The sequence below is a fragment of the Protopterus annectens genome, chromosome 3.part0 (genome assembly GCF_019279795.1).
Source record: "Protopterus annectens isolate FY-2018-M chromosome 3.part0, PAN1.0, whole genome shotgun sequence".
NCBI classification, from domain to species: Eukaryota; Metazoa; Chordata; order Ceratodontiformes; family Protopteridae; genus Protopterus; species Protopterus annectens.
Genome location: NC_056731.1, coordinates 1950180686 through 1950200048, shown reverse-complemented (window position 1 = coordinate 1950200048; position 19363 = coordinate 1950180686). Strand labels below are relative to the sequence as shown.

General features: G+C 44.2%; 1 protein-coding gene across 1 annotated transcript in view; it reads left to right on the top strand.

Annotated features, from left to right (window-relative positions):
• Positions 1–19363, top strand: part of SETD2 (SET domain containing 2, histone lysine methyltransferase) — a 3532865-nt gene that overhangs the window by 1519764 nt on the left and 1993738 nt on the right. Inside the window, exon 10 of the mRNA XM_044066027.1 lies at positions 11383–11397. Coding sequence (XP_043921962.1) covers positions 11383–11397 — 15 coding nt within the window. The remainder of the gene's footprint in view (positions 1–11382; positions 11398–19363) is intronic.

The following is a 19363-nucleotide window of genomic DNA, read 5'->3' as shown; positions in this document are numbered from 1 at the left end:
CTTAGCTTTTGGCAGCCCCTTTGGGGGTAAAACTAGCATTTCATGCACAAAATTCGCATCTAATTACCCAGGACAAGTGGGTTCTAAATATAGTATCCCAGGATACAGATTTCATTTCCACACATTGCCAATCCCAAACGGATGGCCAGATCTGCCTCCAATTCAATGGGCAGAGGCCCAGAAGCAAGTTATGTCCCTCATGAATATGGGGTCTATTCAACCAGTACCAGAAGAGGAAAAGGGACAAGGTTTTTATTGAAGACTTTTCCTGGTATCCAGAAAAGACAAATCATGACATCCATTTCTGGACTTATCCATTCTAAACACATTCCTGGACATTCCAAAATTCAAGATGCTGACTCTACAACAGTTACTGCCTATGCTAGGCAAGGATGCCTGGTTGGTAACTCTAGACTTAAGAAGCTTACCTGCATATCCCATTCAGGGAATCTTGCAGAAGATCTCTCCACTTCAAACAGGCTATTTGCATTACCAGTTCTCTGCACAGCCCTTTGGCTTATCTGCTGCGCTAACGCTCTTCACAAAGTGTCTGGCACCAGTAATTGCATTTTGCAGACAAACATTCAATTTTATCCTTATCTGGATGATTGTCTAATTCAGGCAGACAACAAGGACACTCTTCTGCAGCATCTGACATTTGTAAAAAAGCTTCTATCTTGCCTAGGGTACACCATAAATGAAAATAAATCGCAACTGGGTACCCTCTCAAATAATTACATCCCTGGGTGCAAGCTTGAATACAACTGCCCAGATGACTTCCCTCACACCAGAAAAACAAATCCAGTTGATGACTTACTTCAAACAAATGGCCACAAAAACCCAGTTATCTGCAAGACAAATTCTGCAGGCCTTGGGGTTCATGGCTTCCTGTATTGTACTAATTCCATATGCAAGACTATATATGAGGAAACTTCAATGGTATCTAAAAAGCTTATGGAGTCAACATTGTCACAGCCTGGAAACAATGATTCCTATCATTCCGTGCCTGCAGCAAGAGTTCCTATGGTGGGCAGAGGCCTGTCAACAAAATAAGGGACTGTCATTCATTCCACCCCCCTGCCATTCAAACCCTGACTACAGACTCATCAGATTATGCTTAGGAGGCGCATCTGGCAGAAGATGCATTCAGGGCGAATGGAGCCCAAATCAAATGCACCTGTATATCAACCAGGAGATGCTAGCTGTACAGAATGCTCTGACAGCCTTCAAGGACTTTCTTCATCCAGGATGACTACTGATAAAGACGGACAACACCACAGTTGTGGTACATAAACAAGCGGGGGGGGGGGTACTCATTCCTTCCCCCTTTGCAGACTAGCCATGGCTTTGTGGAACACAGCCTTGTCTTAAATACATATACAAGCTCAATTCCTGCCAGGAAAGGTAAATACTGTGGCAGACGAACTAAGCAGAAATCTTATGGACCCACACAAATGGAAACTGGATCCACAAATCTTCAGCATGTTGACACGCAAATGGGGAGGCCAGACACAGATCTTTTTGCTTCACCCCAAAACTATCAGCTGGACAAAGTCTGCAGAAGAAGCCATCACAAAAAAGCTTGGAAAGTGGATGCTCTATCCTTCAGCTGGAAAAGCCCATTAGTCTATGCCTTTCCCCCTCTGCCTTTGCTCTCCAAGGTATTACTAAAATTCAGACAGGAAAAAACAAAAATGATTCTGATTGCTCCAGACTGGCCTCGCCAGCACTGGTACCCGCTCCTACGCAATATGTCGCACCTTCCTCCGTGGTACCTGCCACAGACACCTTATCTACTGTCTCAGCAGAACTATCAAATTCTGCACACACAGCTCCAAACTCAGAATCTTGCAGCATGGCTTATCAACTAATTTCACCAGTTACATCTCTCAGCAAACCTGTGATGGATGTCATTTTGGAAGCTTGAAAGCTGAAAATCTTATGCTGATAAATGGAAAAGATTCTGTGCCTGGAACCGGGCAGAAGGAGTAAGCACAGCAATGCCCAGTATTCCTCAGATTCCGCAATACTTAACTGAGATGCTTCACAAGGGCCTATTTTTCTCTTCCATAAAAATCCATGCCTCTACCATTTCAGCTCATTATAACAGAGCCTCCTCTCTTTTCCCATCCCCTGCTAAAGCAGTATCTCAGAGGGGCCAAAAATGTAAGACCTCTCAGGAGAGCCCCAACTCCGGCATGGGACCTCAATTTTGTGTTGGAAAAGTTCACCCTATCGCCTTTTGAGTCAGCTGCTACTGCAGACATAAAATTTCTCTCACGGAAGACAGCTTTTCTTTTAGCAGTCACTTCAGCTAGAAGGATTTCAGAACTACAGGCTCTCATGGCAGTAGAGCCTTTTATTATTTTCTACCCGGACACGGTGTCACTCAGGACCAATCCATCCTTGATGCCTAAAGTGGTATTTAGTGTGGCTCTTAATCAGGCCATTCATCTGCCAACTTTTTTCCCAAATCCACACCACAAGGGGGAGCGGATTCTGCATTCACTGGATATACACAGACAACTAAGATTCCACTTAAACAGGACAAAATCTCTAAGATCATCTGATCAACTACTGGTGGCATTTGCTGCAGGGACAGAGTGAAAGGCTATTTCAAAGCAGACTATTTCAAAATGAATAAGCCATTGTATTTGTTTCTGCTACATGCATCATGGTAAACCTGTCCCCAAGGGGATCAGATCCCATTCCGCCAGGGCTGCATCTACTTCTGCAGCCTTTCTCAGAGGGGTTCCTCCCAGAGACATTCTAGCAGTTGCTACCTGGAGCTCAGTTCATACGTTCACCAAACATTACCTATTACCTCTCTTCTCTAAATCCAGAGCAGGCTTTGCCACTGCTGTCCTGCAGGGGCCTTATAGCTGCTCCTAATGCTGTATAATTCCATCCTCCAAACAGTAGCATTGGGATTCTACCCAGGTATAATGACTGCAACAGTGAAAGACTAAGAACATTGTACAGTTGTGTACACTTGCCATAAATGTAGATGTTCGAGTGTATTCACTGTTGCAGTCCTGGTTACCCACCCGCCAGCCCCCTACTTTTCTCTTTTTATATACCTCCTCTTTCTTTTACTATACTCAAAAGCCTTTTTGTTGTATTTGCTTTTATTTGGAGGTATATTTTTTGTGTTCTAAATTACATGCATTTATAAATATATATATATTTTGCTCCCCATTTGGGGGGGCACCTGACATCTGGGGCAAGAAAAACTGATGAAAATGGTGTCTGCTGCATGTTTTATACCCCTGACGACCTGACGTCATGGAAGAAGGGACAGCAACCGACGCAGGACCCAAGGCTTTGTTAATCAGGCCGACTGAGGGCAACCTGCCAGCAGATTACCCCAAATGTAGTGACTGCAACAGTGAATATACTCAAGCATCTACATTTATGGTAAGTGTACACAACTGTGCTTTTTGGTTACCCTCCCTCCAGCCCCCCCTGACTTCTCTTGACTTTTACCTTTCCCTCTTGTTTGGTATATATTATATCATGTGTATTTGCTTTTTGTTGAGGGTGTTTCATACCATGTAATTGCTTCCTATTGTGGGGTCACCTGACATCTGAGGCAAGAAAAACTGATGTAATAGCGTCAGCTGCATGTTTTATACCCCTGACATTATGGAAGAAGCGACAGCATCCGATGCAGAAATCCGAAGACTCTGGCATTCAGGCCGGCTGAGGGCTACCTGCAGGCAGATAACCCAAATGTGATGACTGCAACAGTGAATGCACTCAAACATCTACATTTATGGTAAGTGTACACAACTGTACTTTTCTTCTCCTCCTCGAGCTCACCAGTCAGTGTCTGTGGCTGTTACGTCAGAGAGTTAGACCCTCTCAGCCTAAACAAGGGATGGATTATGCACCCTAACCTTCAGACACAGCCTTTCAGCTTGCATAATTCTGCAGCAACCAACTGCAGCCTTACACTAAGTAAGCAAGTGCAGGACATCCTTAAAGAATCTAGAATGGCTTGCACTAGAAAATCATACTCTGCCAAATGGAAATGATTCTCTATTTGGTGCCAGAAGCAGCAACTCTGTTAAAATTCAGCACACATTTCTGCCATCCTAGAATGCCTGGCTAGCCTGGTAGGTAAAGGCTTTTCCTAGTCCTCCATTAAAATTCATGTCTCTGCAATTTTGGCCCACATTCTTACTCTTTCTCCAGTCTTTTCCCATCTTCTATTAAAATTTCTTGGGGGGGGGGGGGGGCATTCACATTAGTCCTCCCAGGAGGAAACCTACTCCTCCATAGGGCCTCATTTTTGTTCTAGTAAAAGGCTGCAAAAGTACCTCACGAAGAGGATCCTAGGCCTTAAACACTTGTCCTATATGGACAGACTCAAAACTCCAGCTGTTCTCTGTCTCATGTCACCTTCTTAAAGGCGATCTCTGCTTGACTTACAAAGCCATGTCTCACCCAGCTCTGTTAAAAATGCTACATCTAAAAAAACAGCAATCTCTCTGCGCCACACGCTTCAGAGACCTTAACCTCATTACCACAATCAACAGAAAAAGCTGGGGGGACAGGCTCATAACCCAGAGACAGCCCATGCTATGGAATGGATTTCCCATATATATCAAACATAGCAACTCACTGGCCCTCTTCAAAGGAAATCTTGAGTGAATGGGAAATAGAAAATTCAGCCTGGGGATCACTCCAGAGGCTCTACTCGACAGAGGCACTGGGAACTAAGGTTGGGTGGCATGATGCCAGGGTAATCCAAAGGGCTAGGCTTGTAAAGGCTCCAGGGCCATTAGCCTAGTACACATCTATGAAGGTATGAACCTAAAAGATGACTTTGTCTCCTTTCGAACCTGTAGTATCTACTCCTCTGAAGTTTCCTACTTGGAAAATAGCCCTGCTGCTGGCTATCACCTAAGCTAGGTGGGTTTGAGTTTACAGACCATCATGGCAATGGAACCATTTATAATCTACCAAGACAGGGTTTCCCTCAGAACTAGACCCTCTTTCATAACCAAGGTGGTCACTGATACTACTCTAAATTAAGCCATTCATCTGCCTGCATTTTTTCCCAACCCTCAGAACAAAGGGGAAAGAATACCTCATTCTTTGGATGTGCATGGCAGCTCCACGTTTGTCTGGACAGGACAAAAGCCTTGATAAAATTTGACCAGCTTTTTATTACCTTTGCCCCTGGCTCTGAGGGGAAGCCATCTTCTAAACAGACACTCTCTAAATGGGTCTCACACTGCATTTCTTTGCTACAGCCATCATGGCAAAATAAAAACCCTGAAATTATTAGGTTAAACTCCACAAGGGCCACAGCTACCTCTGCTTCCTTTCTAAAGGAAGTCCCTATGAAGGGCATCTTGGAAACAGCCACCTGGTCATCTGTGCATACCTTCACAAACACTACCACTTTGCAGCCTTTTCTAATTCTAGAGCAGGATTTGCCACTGCCATCCTTCAGGGCATCCTGTCCTGTCCTTAATCTCCCCTACTTCAGCTTTGGGAACCTTCCCACAAGTCAGGACTACAACAGTGAAACACGGGAAACATAGTATAGTTGTGTACACTTACCATAAATGTAGATGTTAGAGTGTATTCATTGTTGCAGTCGTCTTTTCCTCCCTGTTGCCCATTTAACCTACTGCGTAGCCTACTAATTAATCCAGACATGGGGACCCCTCCTTGGCTCCCCTGCTGTAAGGGCCCTCCCCCTTAGCTCCCCCCTGTCCACTTACCTCTCCTGCTGATGGAGGACAAGAAAATACTGAAGTCATGCCGCAGGCTGGCTCCCTCTATACATAACCATACTGATGTTTGTCAAGGTGTCCTCCAGGCTGGGAGGCGGGGAGAGTTTTCTCAGCTAGTCGGGCTGTTCAAGGTCTTTCAAAGCAGGAAATTCCACAAGTCAGGACTGCAATAGTGTATACACTCTAACATCTCCATTTATGGTAAGTGTACACAACTGTACATTTCTCTTTCAGTCACTTTTTACAGGCTGGCAGTGTTTACGTTAGATACATTTTTTTGGATGCTTCATATTTTTAAATTTTCTATTACTGGTGGGCAAACTTGAGCTGAGGTAACTCACCATCCACACAGGAATTATAGGTAGTGGGAAGGAGCCTAAGCACCAGATTCAAAGCTTAGAAGTGGCCAAAGTCAGATCTGAAGTCTGATCCAAGACCCCGTACTTGGAGCAAGGATGGAAAGAGCACAGATCTGTTATTGTGTTGAGTACATAACTTGAGTTTATTCATCTTTTCCATCTCTTGAATAGATGACTCCTACAGCTCAAGCAGTGTGATGTATTATAATCCTTCAAACTGGACCTGGATGATTGGGTAGGTATTCATTAATTCATTCTGAACTTTACATGAGGAGTGATGTACAGTCTAGGGTGGAAATTAGTAAGGTGTAATGGTCACAAGACCATGCTGTGAGATGTTCTTCGTGTTTCACTGTTGCAGTCATTATATTTGGGTAATCTGCTGGCAGGTTGCCCTCAGTCGGCCTGAATTCCAAAGTCTTGGGTCATGCGTCGGTTGCTGTCTTCTCTTCCATGACGTCAGGTCGTCAGTGGCATAAAACGTGCAGCCGACGCCATTTTCTTTAGTCTTTCTTGCCGCGCGGTGCCCAAAGCAGAAGCATTTCACAAGTGCTGGTCAGCCAACTACTGAAATATTCGAGTTTGAGTTTCAGAACTGAAGTCTTCACTAAAGCTAAGTACCCCATTGGGGAAACTTTTTTCTTGCTTTTTACCGATGTGAGAAAAAGTTAATAATTGTATTACTTGTGGGAAGCAAATACCTCATAAGGATTTCCATTTATACTGTATTCCTTGTGTAGGCCCTGATCACAACATGCCTGGCTGTCGGTTTTGTGCTAGATTTAACCAGCGCACTGTTAAGCATCTGTATATTTTTGCATCAAAGTATTTTGGATACAGATTTTACTACCCAGAAATGTCGTCTGATAGCAATCCGACTACCGAAGTACATAAAAAATGTAAATAAAAGGACAGAGAAAGGCAGTCGAGATCCAAAACCGATGACGAAGCTTCTCCTAAGCCAGTCGCTGGTTTGCCGGTACTCAGTGAGATGCTTTCGCAGCCCATGATACCCGCTACCTTCGAGTCGCAGGCCTCTACCGACACCCATGTGGAGTCCAGCATGCCGCAAGATACTCAAGGTATTGGACCGACGGATGTATCTCCTTCGGATGAGTCCGGAGCCGCTGAGCAGGCACTGGCTTCTGAGGGTGTATGCAGACCTCGACATTTGTACATCAAATCGACGGCTGCAAAACCAAAGACAAAGGCAACTTCTAAAACTAAAAAGACACATGAACCACGTGCACAGGCCTCTGCCTAAAAACAGATGATCAAAATGACTGAAGACCTTGTTACCTTGATCAGGGGTACCCATTCCCCTCCAGATAAGAGGCCTGGGCAAGAGACTGATTTTGAATCTTCAGATCAGGTTTCTCTTTCTTCTGATTCCTCTTCTGGTCAGGAATTATCTGCATCTCCCTGTGAGGATTCTGATGCTGAGGAGTCTATTCCATCTGCTTCTACTCCAGAGGATTATTCATTTGGAGAAACCTTGCATACTTTGAGGGGGCATTTTCACTGGGAGAGTGAAGACTTCTCAGAATCAAAAAAGAGGCTCAGGGATTTCCTTCTCCCTCAGCACAAGCCTTTAGCCATTCCCTGTTTTAGACATTGTGAATTATGTGTTTTCGGAGTCAAGGTTGACCCCTGACTCCTTACCTCCGGCTCCCAATAAGCCTGACAGATATTACAGGGTCCCTGGCTCACATTTTTATTTAGAAACCCTGCTGCTGATACTGAAACTATTTCACAGGGTCCAAAGGGAGGCAAGGCCTCAACAGCAAAAAATCCTACCCCCTCTGACAGAGATTCAAGGGCACTAGACAGATGGGGGGAAAAAAGGTTTATACATCTGCAACCTTGGCAGTCAGGGCCTTAAACTGTCAATTTCATATGCTTAAGTACCAACAACATGTTATGGGATTGCTGAAACAGAAAATGATGTTGATTTCACAATGTGCAGAAAATAAAGAATTACAGGAATTATTGCATGCAGCTGAACAAGTTGGAAAGCATACTTTGCAATGTGGTTTTGATTTCTTAGAGGCCTCCTGCAGGACCACAGTTACTGGATCTGTGATTAGGAGGCATGCCTGGTTAAAGGAACAAAATTTGCCTGATCGTGTTAAAGCTAAATTGCTAGATGCACCTTTACAGCATGAAAATGGAAGACAAAGCTAAGTCTATGCAAACTGTTAAAAGATTTCTTACAAGTGCAGCCACCAAGATGCAGTAGACACTGGCCTACAAAAAATTGGTCCTTTCCTGTGTCAGACGGAGCTCAAAGGGGCAAATCCAGATGCCCAAAGGGTTCCAGATACCAGGCGCAAGATTTGTACAGGTCAAAGCAATGGGGCGCATCTACCTCCAAATCAGATGGAGATAAAGTGCAAACCTACAGAAAACAGTCCCAATGACTTCCCTCTGCCTACACCAAGCACTTATCTTTTGATAGCACCCTTAGGGGGAAAATTTGCACTTTTTGCTCAAAATTGGCAGTTAATAACCCAGGACAACTGGGTACTAAACATAGTATCACAGGGATACAGATTCCATTTCCACACTCTGCCAATGAAAAACGGTTGGCCAGATCTGCCAAAAAATCAATGGGCAAAGGCACAGAAACAGGTTACGTCTCTCATGGATATGGGGGCCATTCAACCAGTACCAGAAAAGGAAAAAGGACAAGGTTTTTACTCGACTGTTCTTGGTACCCAGAAAGGACGAGGCCTGGTGGCCAATACTGGATTTATCAATTTTGAACACATACCTGGACATTCCAAAATTCAAAATACTGACTTTGCAGCAGCTTCTGCCCATGCTGGGCAAGAATGCTTGGCTGGTGATATTAGACCTAAAAAAGGCATACCTGCATGTCCCAATAAGACAATTGTGCAGAAGATGCCTCAGATTCAAGACTGGCTTAATGCATTACCAATTCTCTGCTCTGCTGTTTGGCTTATCTACTGCGCCCAGGGTCTTTACAAAGTGCCTGGCACCAGTAATTGCATTTTGCAGACAAAGAAGTATACTAATATATCCTTACTTGGACAAGCAGAGAACAACAAGACTCTTCTTCGACACCTGGTGTTTGTGAAAAGGCTTCTAACATGCCTGGGGTACACAATAAACGAAAAGAAATCGCAACTGGTACCCTGTCAAAAGATAACATTCCTGGGTGCAAGCTTGAATACAACTGCCCAGATGGCTTACCTTACGCCAGACAAAGGCAACTGACTACTTACTTCAAACTGATGGCAACAAAAACCCAGTCTTCTGCAAGACAAATTCTGCAGGCTCTGGGCTTCATGGCATCCTGCATCCTACTAATTCCATATGCAAGACCGCATATGAGGAAACTTCAGTGGTACCTAAAAAGTTTGTGGAGTCAACATTCACACTGTCTGGAAACAATGGTTCCTCATTCCCTGCCTACAACAGGAGTTTCTGTGGTGGGCAAAGGCCTGTCACCAAAACGTGGGACGGCCCTTCACTCTACCCCCTGCCAGCCAAACCTTAACAGACTCATCAGATTATCCCTGAGGGGCCCACATGGCAGGAAGATGCATTCAGGGCATATGGTCCCCAAAACAAATGCATCGACATATCAACCAGAAAGAGGTGCTAGCTGTGCAAAATGCCCTAACAGCCTTCAAGGACTTATTTCATCCAGGCAAACTACTGATAGACGGACAACACCACAGTCATGTGGTATATAAACAAGCAAGGGGGCACACTCATACCCCCTTTGCAGATTAGCCAAGGCACTGTGGGACACGGCTTTGACCTACCAGATACAGTTTCAAGCTCAATTCCTGCCAGGAAAACAAAACACTCTGGCAGGTGATTTAAGCAGAAACCTTATGGATCCTCACGAGTGGAAACTAAATCCACAAGTCTTCAGCATGATAACAGAGAAATGGGGGAGCCCAGACATTGATCTATTTGCCTCTCGTCAAAATTATTAATTGAAAAGATTCTGCACAAGGACTCGACACAGACAAGCATGGAAAGTGGACGCCCTATCCTTCAGTTGGAAAAACCCATCAGTTTACGCCTTTCCTCCTCTGCCTGTTCTACCCAAGGTCCTCCTAAAAGTCAGACAAGAGAAGCCAAAGATGATATTAATTGCCCCGGACTGGCCCCGCCAATACTGGTACCCAATCCTAAGGAACTTGTCTCAATACCCAGCATGTACCTTGCCTCAAAGACCACAACTACTGTTCCAGCAAAACAATTGGATCCTGCATAATCAACCACAGACTCTAAACCTGGGAGCATGGCTAATCATGTAATCATACAAAAACAACACCTCTCAGTAAAGCTGTGATGGATGTCATTTTGGAAGCCAGAAGGCCTAGTACTAGAAAATCTTATGCTGACAAGGGGAAGAGATTCTGTGCTTGGAATCAAGCACAAGGAACTGATACAGCAGAACCAAATATTCCTCAGATATTACAATACTTAACTGAGATACTTGACAAAGGCTTATCTTTCTCATCAATCAAAATCCATGCCTCTGCCATTTCGGTTCATTACAACACAGAGCCACCGATCTTTTCTCATCCTTTACTAAAACAGTATCTTAGAGGAGCCAAAAATGTAAGGCACCCTAGAAGATCACCATTACCTGCATGGGACCTCAATTATGTGTTGGAAAAGCTCACCCTGCCTCCATTTGAACCAGCTGCTACCGCTGATGTAAAATTCTTATGGAAGACAGCTCTGTTACTAGCAATTACTTCAGCAAGAAGAGTTTCAGAGCTACAGGCCCTCATGGCTGTAGAGCCTTTTATCATATTTTACCCGGATAGGATGTCTCTAGGACAAATCCTACTTTTATGCCTAAGGTGGTTTCCAGTTTGGCTCTTAACCAAACAATTCATCTGACAACTTTTTATCCAAATCTGCAGAAGAAAGTGGAGAGAATTTTGCATTCCCTGGACGTACACAGACAGCTAAGATTCTACTTGAGCAGGACTAAAGCTCTAAGAAACACTGAACAATTACTAGTGTCATATGCTGCAGAGTCAGAAGGAAAGGCCATTTCAAAGCAGACAATTTCAAATTGGATAAGCCACTGCATCCATTTCTGCTACTTACACCATGGTAAACCTGTGCCCAAGGGCATTAGGTCTCATTCCACCAGAGCTGCAGCTACTTCAGCATCCTTTCTCAGAGGAGTACCAAACAAAGACATTCTAGAGGCTGCTACTTGGAGTTCTATTCACACCTTTACAAAGCATTACCATTTGCCTCTCTATTCTAAGTCCAGGACAGGCTTTGTCACTGCAGTGCTGCAGGGCCTTATAGCTGCACATAATGCTGTTTAGCTCCAGCCTCCCAACCGTAGCTTTGGGATTCTACCCAAATGTAATGACTGCAACAGTGAAACACGAAGAACATATTACAGTTGTGTATACTTACCATAAATGTAGATGTTCGAGTGTATTCACTCTTGCAGTCCAGGTTACCCTCCCACCATCCCCATTATTCTGAAGTTTATCTTTCCTTCACTGTCTTCTACAACCTGTGTGGTGTATTTGCTTGTAGATGAAGGTATATAAAATATTGCTACCTTTTTGGGGGCACCTGACATCGGGGGCAAGAAAAACTAAAGAAAATGGCATCTGCTGCATGTTTTTATACCCCTGACGTCATGGAAGAGAGGACAGCAACCGACGCAAGACCCAAGACTTTGGAATTCAGGCCAACTGAGGGCAACATGCCAGCAGATTACCCAAATGTAATGACTGCAACAATGACTACACTCGAACATCTACATTTATGGTAGGTGTACACAACTGTGCTGTTTCTCTGATTATATTGGTACTGTTATTTTTAATGCAGTTTTCTTGTACCAATGTGGTATTGGTAAAAAAAGGAGTCATTTCTTAGGTACCAGTGTAATGGGGGTCAGAGTGAGATTAATTGCTGAACACCAAATAGACTAGGTGTAGTGTAATGAATGTGAGAGAGAGTGAGTTAAAGTGGGGAGAAAAAGGGATTTTGTTATCTCTGTGTAGATGTTCATCATGCATACAGCTGCAGTCATAACAGATGGGTTATCCTGCCGTCAGGCGGGTCCTCGGTTGGCCGAATTCCAAAGTCTAGGTCCGGCGTCGGTTGTCGTCACTTCTTCCCTGGCGTCAGTGCGGCAGGGGTATAAAAGAGGCAGCCGACGCCATTTTCTTCAGTCTTTCTTGCCGCGCGGTGCCCGAAGCAGAAGCAGTTCGCAAGTGCCGGTCGGCCAGCTCCTGAGATTTACGAAAGTATTTCAGCCGAAGTCTTCTTGAAAGCTAAGTACCCGTTAGAAACTTTTCTTGCCTCAGACCGATGTCAGACAAAGTTAATAATTGCATTTCATGTGGGAAGCAAATACCGCATAAGGATTTCCACTCTTTCTGTATACCTTGCTTAGGCCCAGACCACGACGTCTCGGCCTGCGGAGTTCGCCCTTCACTTTTTTGGCAAAAAATTTAATTATGTCGTCGGATACTCCAACTCCAGTTTTGAGCAAAAAATGCAAAGATAAGGACCGACATACGAGGTCCGCACCACCTACTGAAACCATGCTAAGGCCATCTACCGGTTCTCCGGTACTCAGCGAGGCGCCTACGCAGCCCCTGAGTACCGATGACTATGCATTACCGGTGTCTTCAGTACCCGAGGTCGCAGGCTCCTCAGCCCCCATTCCTACTACAGATCCCGACGCCACTCCTGGTGGGGAAACTCAGAATTTAGACAGGCCTGCCATTTCTCAAGGGGTCTTCAGGCCTTCCTCCTTCTCCATTAAAGCCTTCACTAAATCTAAAGCAGCCATGAAAACCAAAAAACAGGTTCCTCAGACCCCCTCTCAAGGCACCATGCCTAAAAAACAGATGCTTAAAATGGCTGAGGATTTGATTACTCTTATCAGGGGTTCTCAACCCCCCTCTGACAAAGGGCCCAGATTAGAGGAAGACTACCCTTCCTCAGATCAAGCTTCAATTACCTCAGAACTATCTGAGGACCAGGATTATGCCTATTCTCCATTCGAAGACTCTGATGCAGAGGAGTCTATTCCCTCGGTCTCCCCCCCTGAGGACTTCTCTTTTGGGGAAACCCTGCATACATTGAGGGAACACTTTCACTGGGAAGGCCAAGATTACTCAGATTCCAAGAAAAGGCTCGGGGAATTTCTTCTGCTCCCCCAGCATAGGCCTCTGGCTATCCCTCCTGTTTTAGATATATTGGATGATGTGTACACAGAAGCCAGCCTTAATCCTGATTCTTTACCTCCGGCTCCTGTTAAACCAGACAGGTATTACCGGGTTCCTGACTCTCACCAGTTCCTATATAAAAGCCATACTGCTGACCCAGAAACAATTTCACAGGGTCCCAAGGGAATTAAGGCCTCTACTGCTAAAAATCCATTACCTTCAGAGAGAGATTCCAGAGCTTTAGAAAGGTGGGGGAAAAAAGTGTACACCTCGGCCACTTTAACCATAAGGGCATTAAACTGTCAGTTCCATATGTTAAAGTATCAACAGTTTTTGATATCTCAGCTGAAAAGCAAGATGACACAACCAGAAAAAACAGATTTAAAGGAGTTGCAGGATTTGTTGCATGGTGCAGAGCAAGTGGGTAAACATACCTTGCAGTGTGGTTTTGATGCTTTAGAGGCCTCATGTAGAGCTGCTGTTACTGGGTCTGTTATACGTAGGCATGCTTGGCTCAAAGAGCAAACCTTACCAGATCATGTCAAAGCTAAATTATTAGATGCACCTGTTCAAAAAGATGTATTGTTTGGTGTTAAAGCTGAGGAGGTGCTAAAGAAAATGGAGACAAAAGTGAAATCAATGCAAACAGTGAAAGATTTCCTGCAGGTACTGCCTCCACGTTTCAGCAGAAACTGGCCTTCAAAAAACTGGTCCTTTCCAGCCACGGACAGACCTCAAAGGGGCGGATACAGGCGCCCAAGGGGCAGAGGGCAACCTCAAGGATCTTTCAGAGCCAGACAGTGGCAAGCACCAACCCCAAGAGGTGGAGAAGATAGATCACAGTCTTTTAGAAAACAGACACAATGACTTTCCCCTACACCTGCCAAGCAAAGCTTTAATGGCAGCACCTTTGGGCGGAAAACTGACATTATTCTCAAAAAATTGGCATATTGTTACAAAAGACAAATGGATTCTGGACATTATAGACAGAGGCTACAGATTCCACTTTCACACCCTTCCAAAAATGAGAGGCATGCCAAACCTGCCACAAAATCAAAGGACAGAGGCACAAAAACAAGTTTCAGCTCTCATGGACATGAAAGCAATTCAAGAGGTACCTACAAAAGAACAAGGTCAAGGGTTTTATTCCAGACTATTCCTGGTACCGAGGAAAGACAAAGATTGGAGACCTATCTTAGTCCTATCCATCCTAAACACATATCTACAGGTGCCAAAATTCACAATGCTCACATTACAGCAGCTTCTTCCCATGCTGGGCAAGGAGTCTTGGCTGGTAACATTGGACCTCAAGGAGGCATACCTGCATGTCCCTATCAGACAAGATTGCAGAAGATACCTCAGATTTCTTGCAGGTTATACCCATTACCAATTCTCTGCATTGCCCTTTGGCTTATCTACTGCGCCCAGAGTGTTTACGAAATGCCTGGCATCAGTAATCGCCTTCTGCAGACTACAAGGGATACAAATCTACCCATATCTGGACGACTGCCTGATCCAAGCGGACAGCAAGGACATACTACTGCAGCACCTGGCATTCGTAATAAAACTGTTGAACTTCCTGGGATACACAGTCAACAAAAAGAAATCAAATCTAATACCCTCTCAACAAATAATTTTCCTGGGTGCCAGCTTGGATACAACCACCCAGATGGCCTACCTCACGCCAGACAAGCAAGGGCAACTGTCTCAATACTTCAGAAAAATGGCAACTTACACCAGGCTAACTGCAAGGAAAATCCTGCAGGCTCTGGGATTCATGGCATCTTGCATCCTACTAATCCCATGTGCAAAGCTGCATATGAGGAAACTTCAGTGGTACCTGAAAAACTTATGGTCTCAACACAGCCACAGTTTGGAAACAATTATCCCACTCATTCCATGCCTTCAAAAGGAGTTTTTGTGGTGGACTCGAGCTTGCCAAAGAAACACAGGTCTTCCTTTCTGTGTACCTCAAGCAACTCAAATCATCACAACAGACGCCTCAGACTACGCCTGGGGAGCACACATGACAGATCAGTGCATTCAGGGAAAATGGACCCGAAAAGAGAAGCACCTTCACATCAACCAAAGGAGATGCTAGCCGTGCAAAAGGCTATTATGACCTTCAAAGACCTACTGCATCCAGGCCAGCTATTGATAAGGGCAGACAACACCACAGTGATTGTGGTACATAAACAGGGGGGAACTCATTCATACCCACTGTGCAGGCAAGCCATGACCCTATGGAACACAGCACTGGAATTGCAAATTCAACTGCAGGCACAATTCCTGCCAGGGAAGGAAAACACACTGGCAGACAACCTGAGCAGAAATATGACAGATACACACGAATGGAAGTTGCATCCTCAACTTTTCACAAAGATAACTCGGGCATGGGGACAGCCAGACATAGATCTCTTTGCTACCCGCAAAAATTTCCAGTTGAAAAAATTTTGTTCAAGGACCTATCATCCACAGGCCTGGAAAGTGGACGCACTTTCCTTCAATTGGGCAACATTGACCGTCTATGCCTTCCCGCCTCTTCCTCTGCTGCCCAAAGTTCTATTAAAAGCCAGAGCATAGAGGCCAAAAATGATTCTCATCGCTCCAGACTGGCCAGAACAACACTGGTATCCGCTCCTGAGGAGCCTGACACATTCCCCACCATGGATCCTACCTCTAGTCCCTCTTCTGTTGTCCCAGGACAACTACAAAACCCTTCACAGCCATCTCAAAACTCTAAATCTAGCTGCATGGAGAATTCCTTGATTTCCCAACAGTTTCTCCTCTCCAAGGAGGTGCAGGATGTCATCTTGGAGGCCAGAAGACCTTCTACTAGAAAGGCTTACTCCGCCAAATGGAAATGATTTTGTGCCTGGAATCAAGAAAAGGGACAGAATCCTTGGATAATAAATATACCTCAAATTTTACAGTACCTAGCTGAGATGTTAAACAATGGACTTTTCTTCTCCTCCAAGATCCATGCTTCAGCCATTTCTGCACAATACAACACAGATCCTCCATTATTCTCTCACCCTCTCTTAAGGCAGTTCCTCAGAGGGGCAAAGAATTTAAAACCCCCAAGGAAACCACCAGTCCCTGCTTGGGACCTCAACTACGTATTGGAAAAGCTGACCCTTCCTCCCTTCGAGCCAGCTTCTTCAACAGAGTTACAGTACTTGTCATGGAAAACAGCCTTTCTTCTGGCTATCACCTCAGCACGCAGGGTTTCGGAGCTACAGGCCCTCATGGCTGTGCAACCATTCATCATTTTCCATCAGGACAGAGTTTCCTTACGGACCAGTCCTACCTTTATGCCAAAGGTAGTATCCAGTGTAGCTTTGAATCAGACTATCCACTTACCTACCTTTTATCCTAATCCACAAAAAGGGGAAAGACTACTACATTCCTTGGACATTCACAGACAACTTTGTTACTACTTGGACAGAACAAAGCCATTCATGAAATCTGAGCAACTCTTTGTGTCCTATGCTGTAGGTGCTCAGGGAAAGGCTATTTCCAAACAGACAATTTCAAAATGGATAGCCCACTGCATACGTTTTTGTTACTCATTCCATGGAAAAACTGTGCTTGCATGCATCAGATCCCACTCCACCAGAGCCACAGCTACCTCTGCAGCCTTTCTCAGGGGGGTCCCTACCAAGGACAATTTGGAAGCAGCCACCTGGAGTTCAGTGCACACTTTCTCCAAGCACTGTCACCTCCCACTATACTCAAAATCTAGAGCGGGCTTTGCCACAGCAGTCCTGCAGGGCATCCTAGCACCTCCTAGTTCCACTTAGTGCCTACCACCCTTACTTAGCTTTGGGATTCTACCCATCTGTTATGACTGCAGCTGTATGCACGATGAACATAGTACAGTTTTGTACCTACCATAAATGTAGATGTTCGAGTGCTCATACAGCTGCAGTCCAGGTTTCCCTCCCTCCATCCCCTCTTAGGACAGGCCTTATGACAAACACTTTTCATATAACCTTTTTGGGGTATTCTTTTATGGTGTATTTGCTTGCAACTACTGTTTTTGATTTATCAACATTGCATCTGTGAATAACATTGTTTGCCTTCCTTCTGGGGGCACTTGACATCTGGGGCAAGAAAAACTGAAGAAAATGGCGTCGGCTGCTTCTTTTATACCCCTGCTGCACTGACGTCGGGGAAGAAGTGACAACTGATGCCGGACCTAGACTTAGGAATTCGGCCGACCGAGGACCCGCCTGACGGCAGGATAACCCATCTGTTATGACTGCAGCTGTATGAGCACTCGAACATCTACATTTATGGTAGGTACAAAACTGTACTGTAGATTGTTTTTTTCTTATAAGCTCTCAATTTATCCAACAGTTGAACCATTTTACTTCCTCTTCATAATGTATAATAAAGTATTTATGAAAATACTTGTGTATGGTGTGTGCAATGGTAAAGGGCATGGTTAATCTTTAGTTTAAAGTAGTTAAAAGTTGGTGAGATTTTAATAGACTGTGGGAAGAGGGTTTTTGATTGTTTTACGGTCAGTGGGGTGGATACGGGGGAAATGTTATTGAAACTGTGGGGCTGGGAACGAGGGTAGGGATAGATAAGAGAAGCAAAATGATGCAGAGGAAGCATGAACCTAAGAGCTTTTCTTCCCAACTAAAACTGTCATCTTTTTTGTTTTGAACTGTAAATGTCACATATTAAAGGGCTGTAAGGCCACAGTTAACACAGTTCAGCATACTTCTATTTACCTAAGAGTTTTGGGACATGGCCAAGTTCCTGCAGTAATAAGGTAATCAGTTATTAAGGCCTGTTACTGTAAAGGGAGGATTTCTTTAGAAATGAGTCTGAAAAGACTGTGGTGGGGTAGCGTGAGCAGTCATAATGGGTAAACAGCTAAGTCAATTTAATATCTGCATAAATTCCCAGCAAAGCATGTGAGCTGCTTATTTTATATGCAGATAAGAGTGTGTCTTTTGCAGTCTTTTGTTGTCCAGGTGAATGAGTGTGGCTGTGCTTGGTTTAGTCTACAATAGGTTCACAGCATGAATAGAGTTTTTTCCACCATACTTAACAGAGAGATCATACTAAGTTCTACAATCCAGTATCCATTACCAGACTTGAGTATACCACAGGCAACTATGCAAATTACTGCCTCAATGACATCTGAAGAAGCAGAATTGTGGTGCAGTAGACTGTAAGCACTACCTTTTCAGGGTTTAAGAGCAGACCACAAGTCAGTTAAAAACAATAACCTTTTCAGGTTTGAGTGTAGTGTAAGCTGAGCACAAGTCTGTTTAAATAAAGCAAGGTGCAAGGAATTGGAACAGTAAGATACAAATCCATAGAACATGATGCATAGGTGCAGACTCAAAACAGGCATAACAAATCTGGCCGCAAAGAATTGCGTAAAAAGCATTGGTAATTATTAAATGTTTGGTAACCAGATGAATCCATTACATTCTGAATGGCTGTATGAGGCACTTCTACACAGCAAAAAATTAACAGAAAATACCAGTAACTAAAGTTTTTAACTTTAAACAGCAGCAGAGAATTCCTCCTTACACATGGGTATACTGCAATCTGCTTTCAGTATACAGTGGAGAACAAACCTAATGTATTTTCTTGACTGAGTCAAGCATTTAAGGCTGGTTAAAAATTTAAAAATAAGAATCACAGTTGCCCAGCCATTAAGAACTGTACTGTTATGCTGCTGGAAAAGTGGAGGAGAACAAGGAACTGTACTAAGAAGACTAAAAAAAATGGAGCCTAATTAAAAGGTGAGGGTCAGAAAGGCAGTGGGTGGGAATGTCTACACTGAGCAAAGAAGGGGACAAGTCAGCTGTGGCAAAATTTCGACGGAATGTATGCTTACATTGCATAGCTTGTTTAGATAAAATTACTTCCGCTTTCTTCTGTGACCATCCAGTGTAATTGCCATATGTCTTCTGATTGAGACGTACAGCTCTGCAATACTTATTTTTTCTCTCCCCGCCCTTTGTACTGTACCATTGTTAGTTAAATTACAAAATTTCTTATCTTCATAGGTGTATAC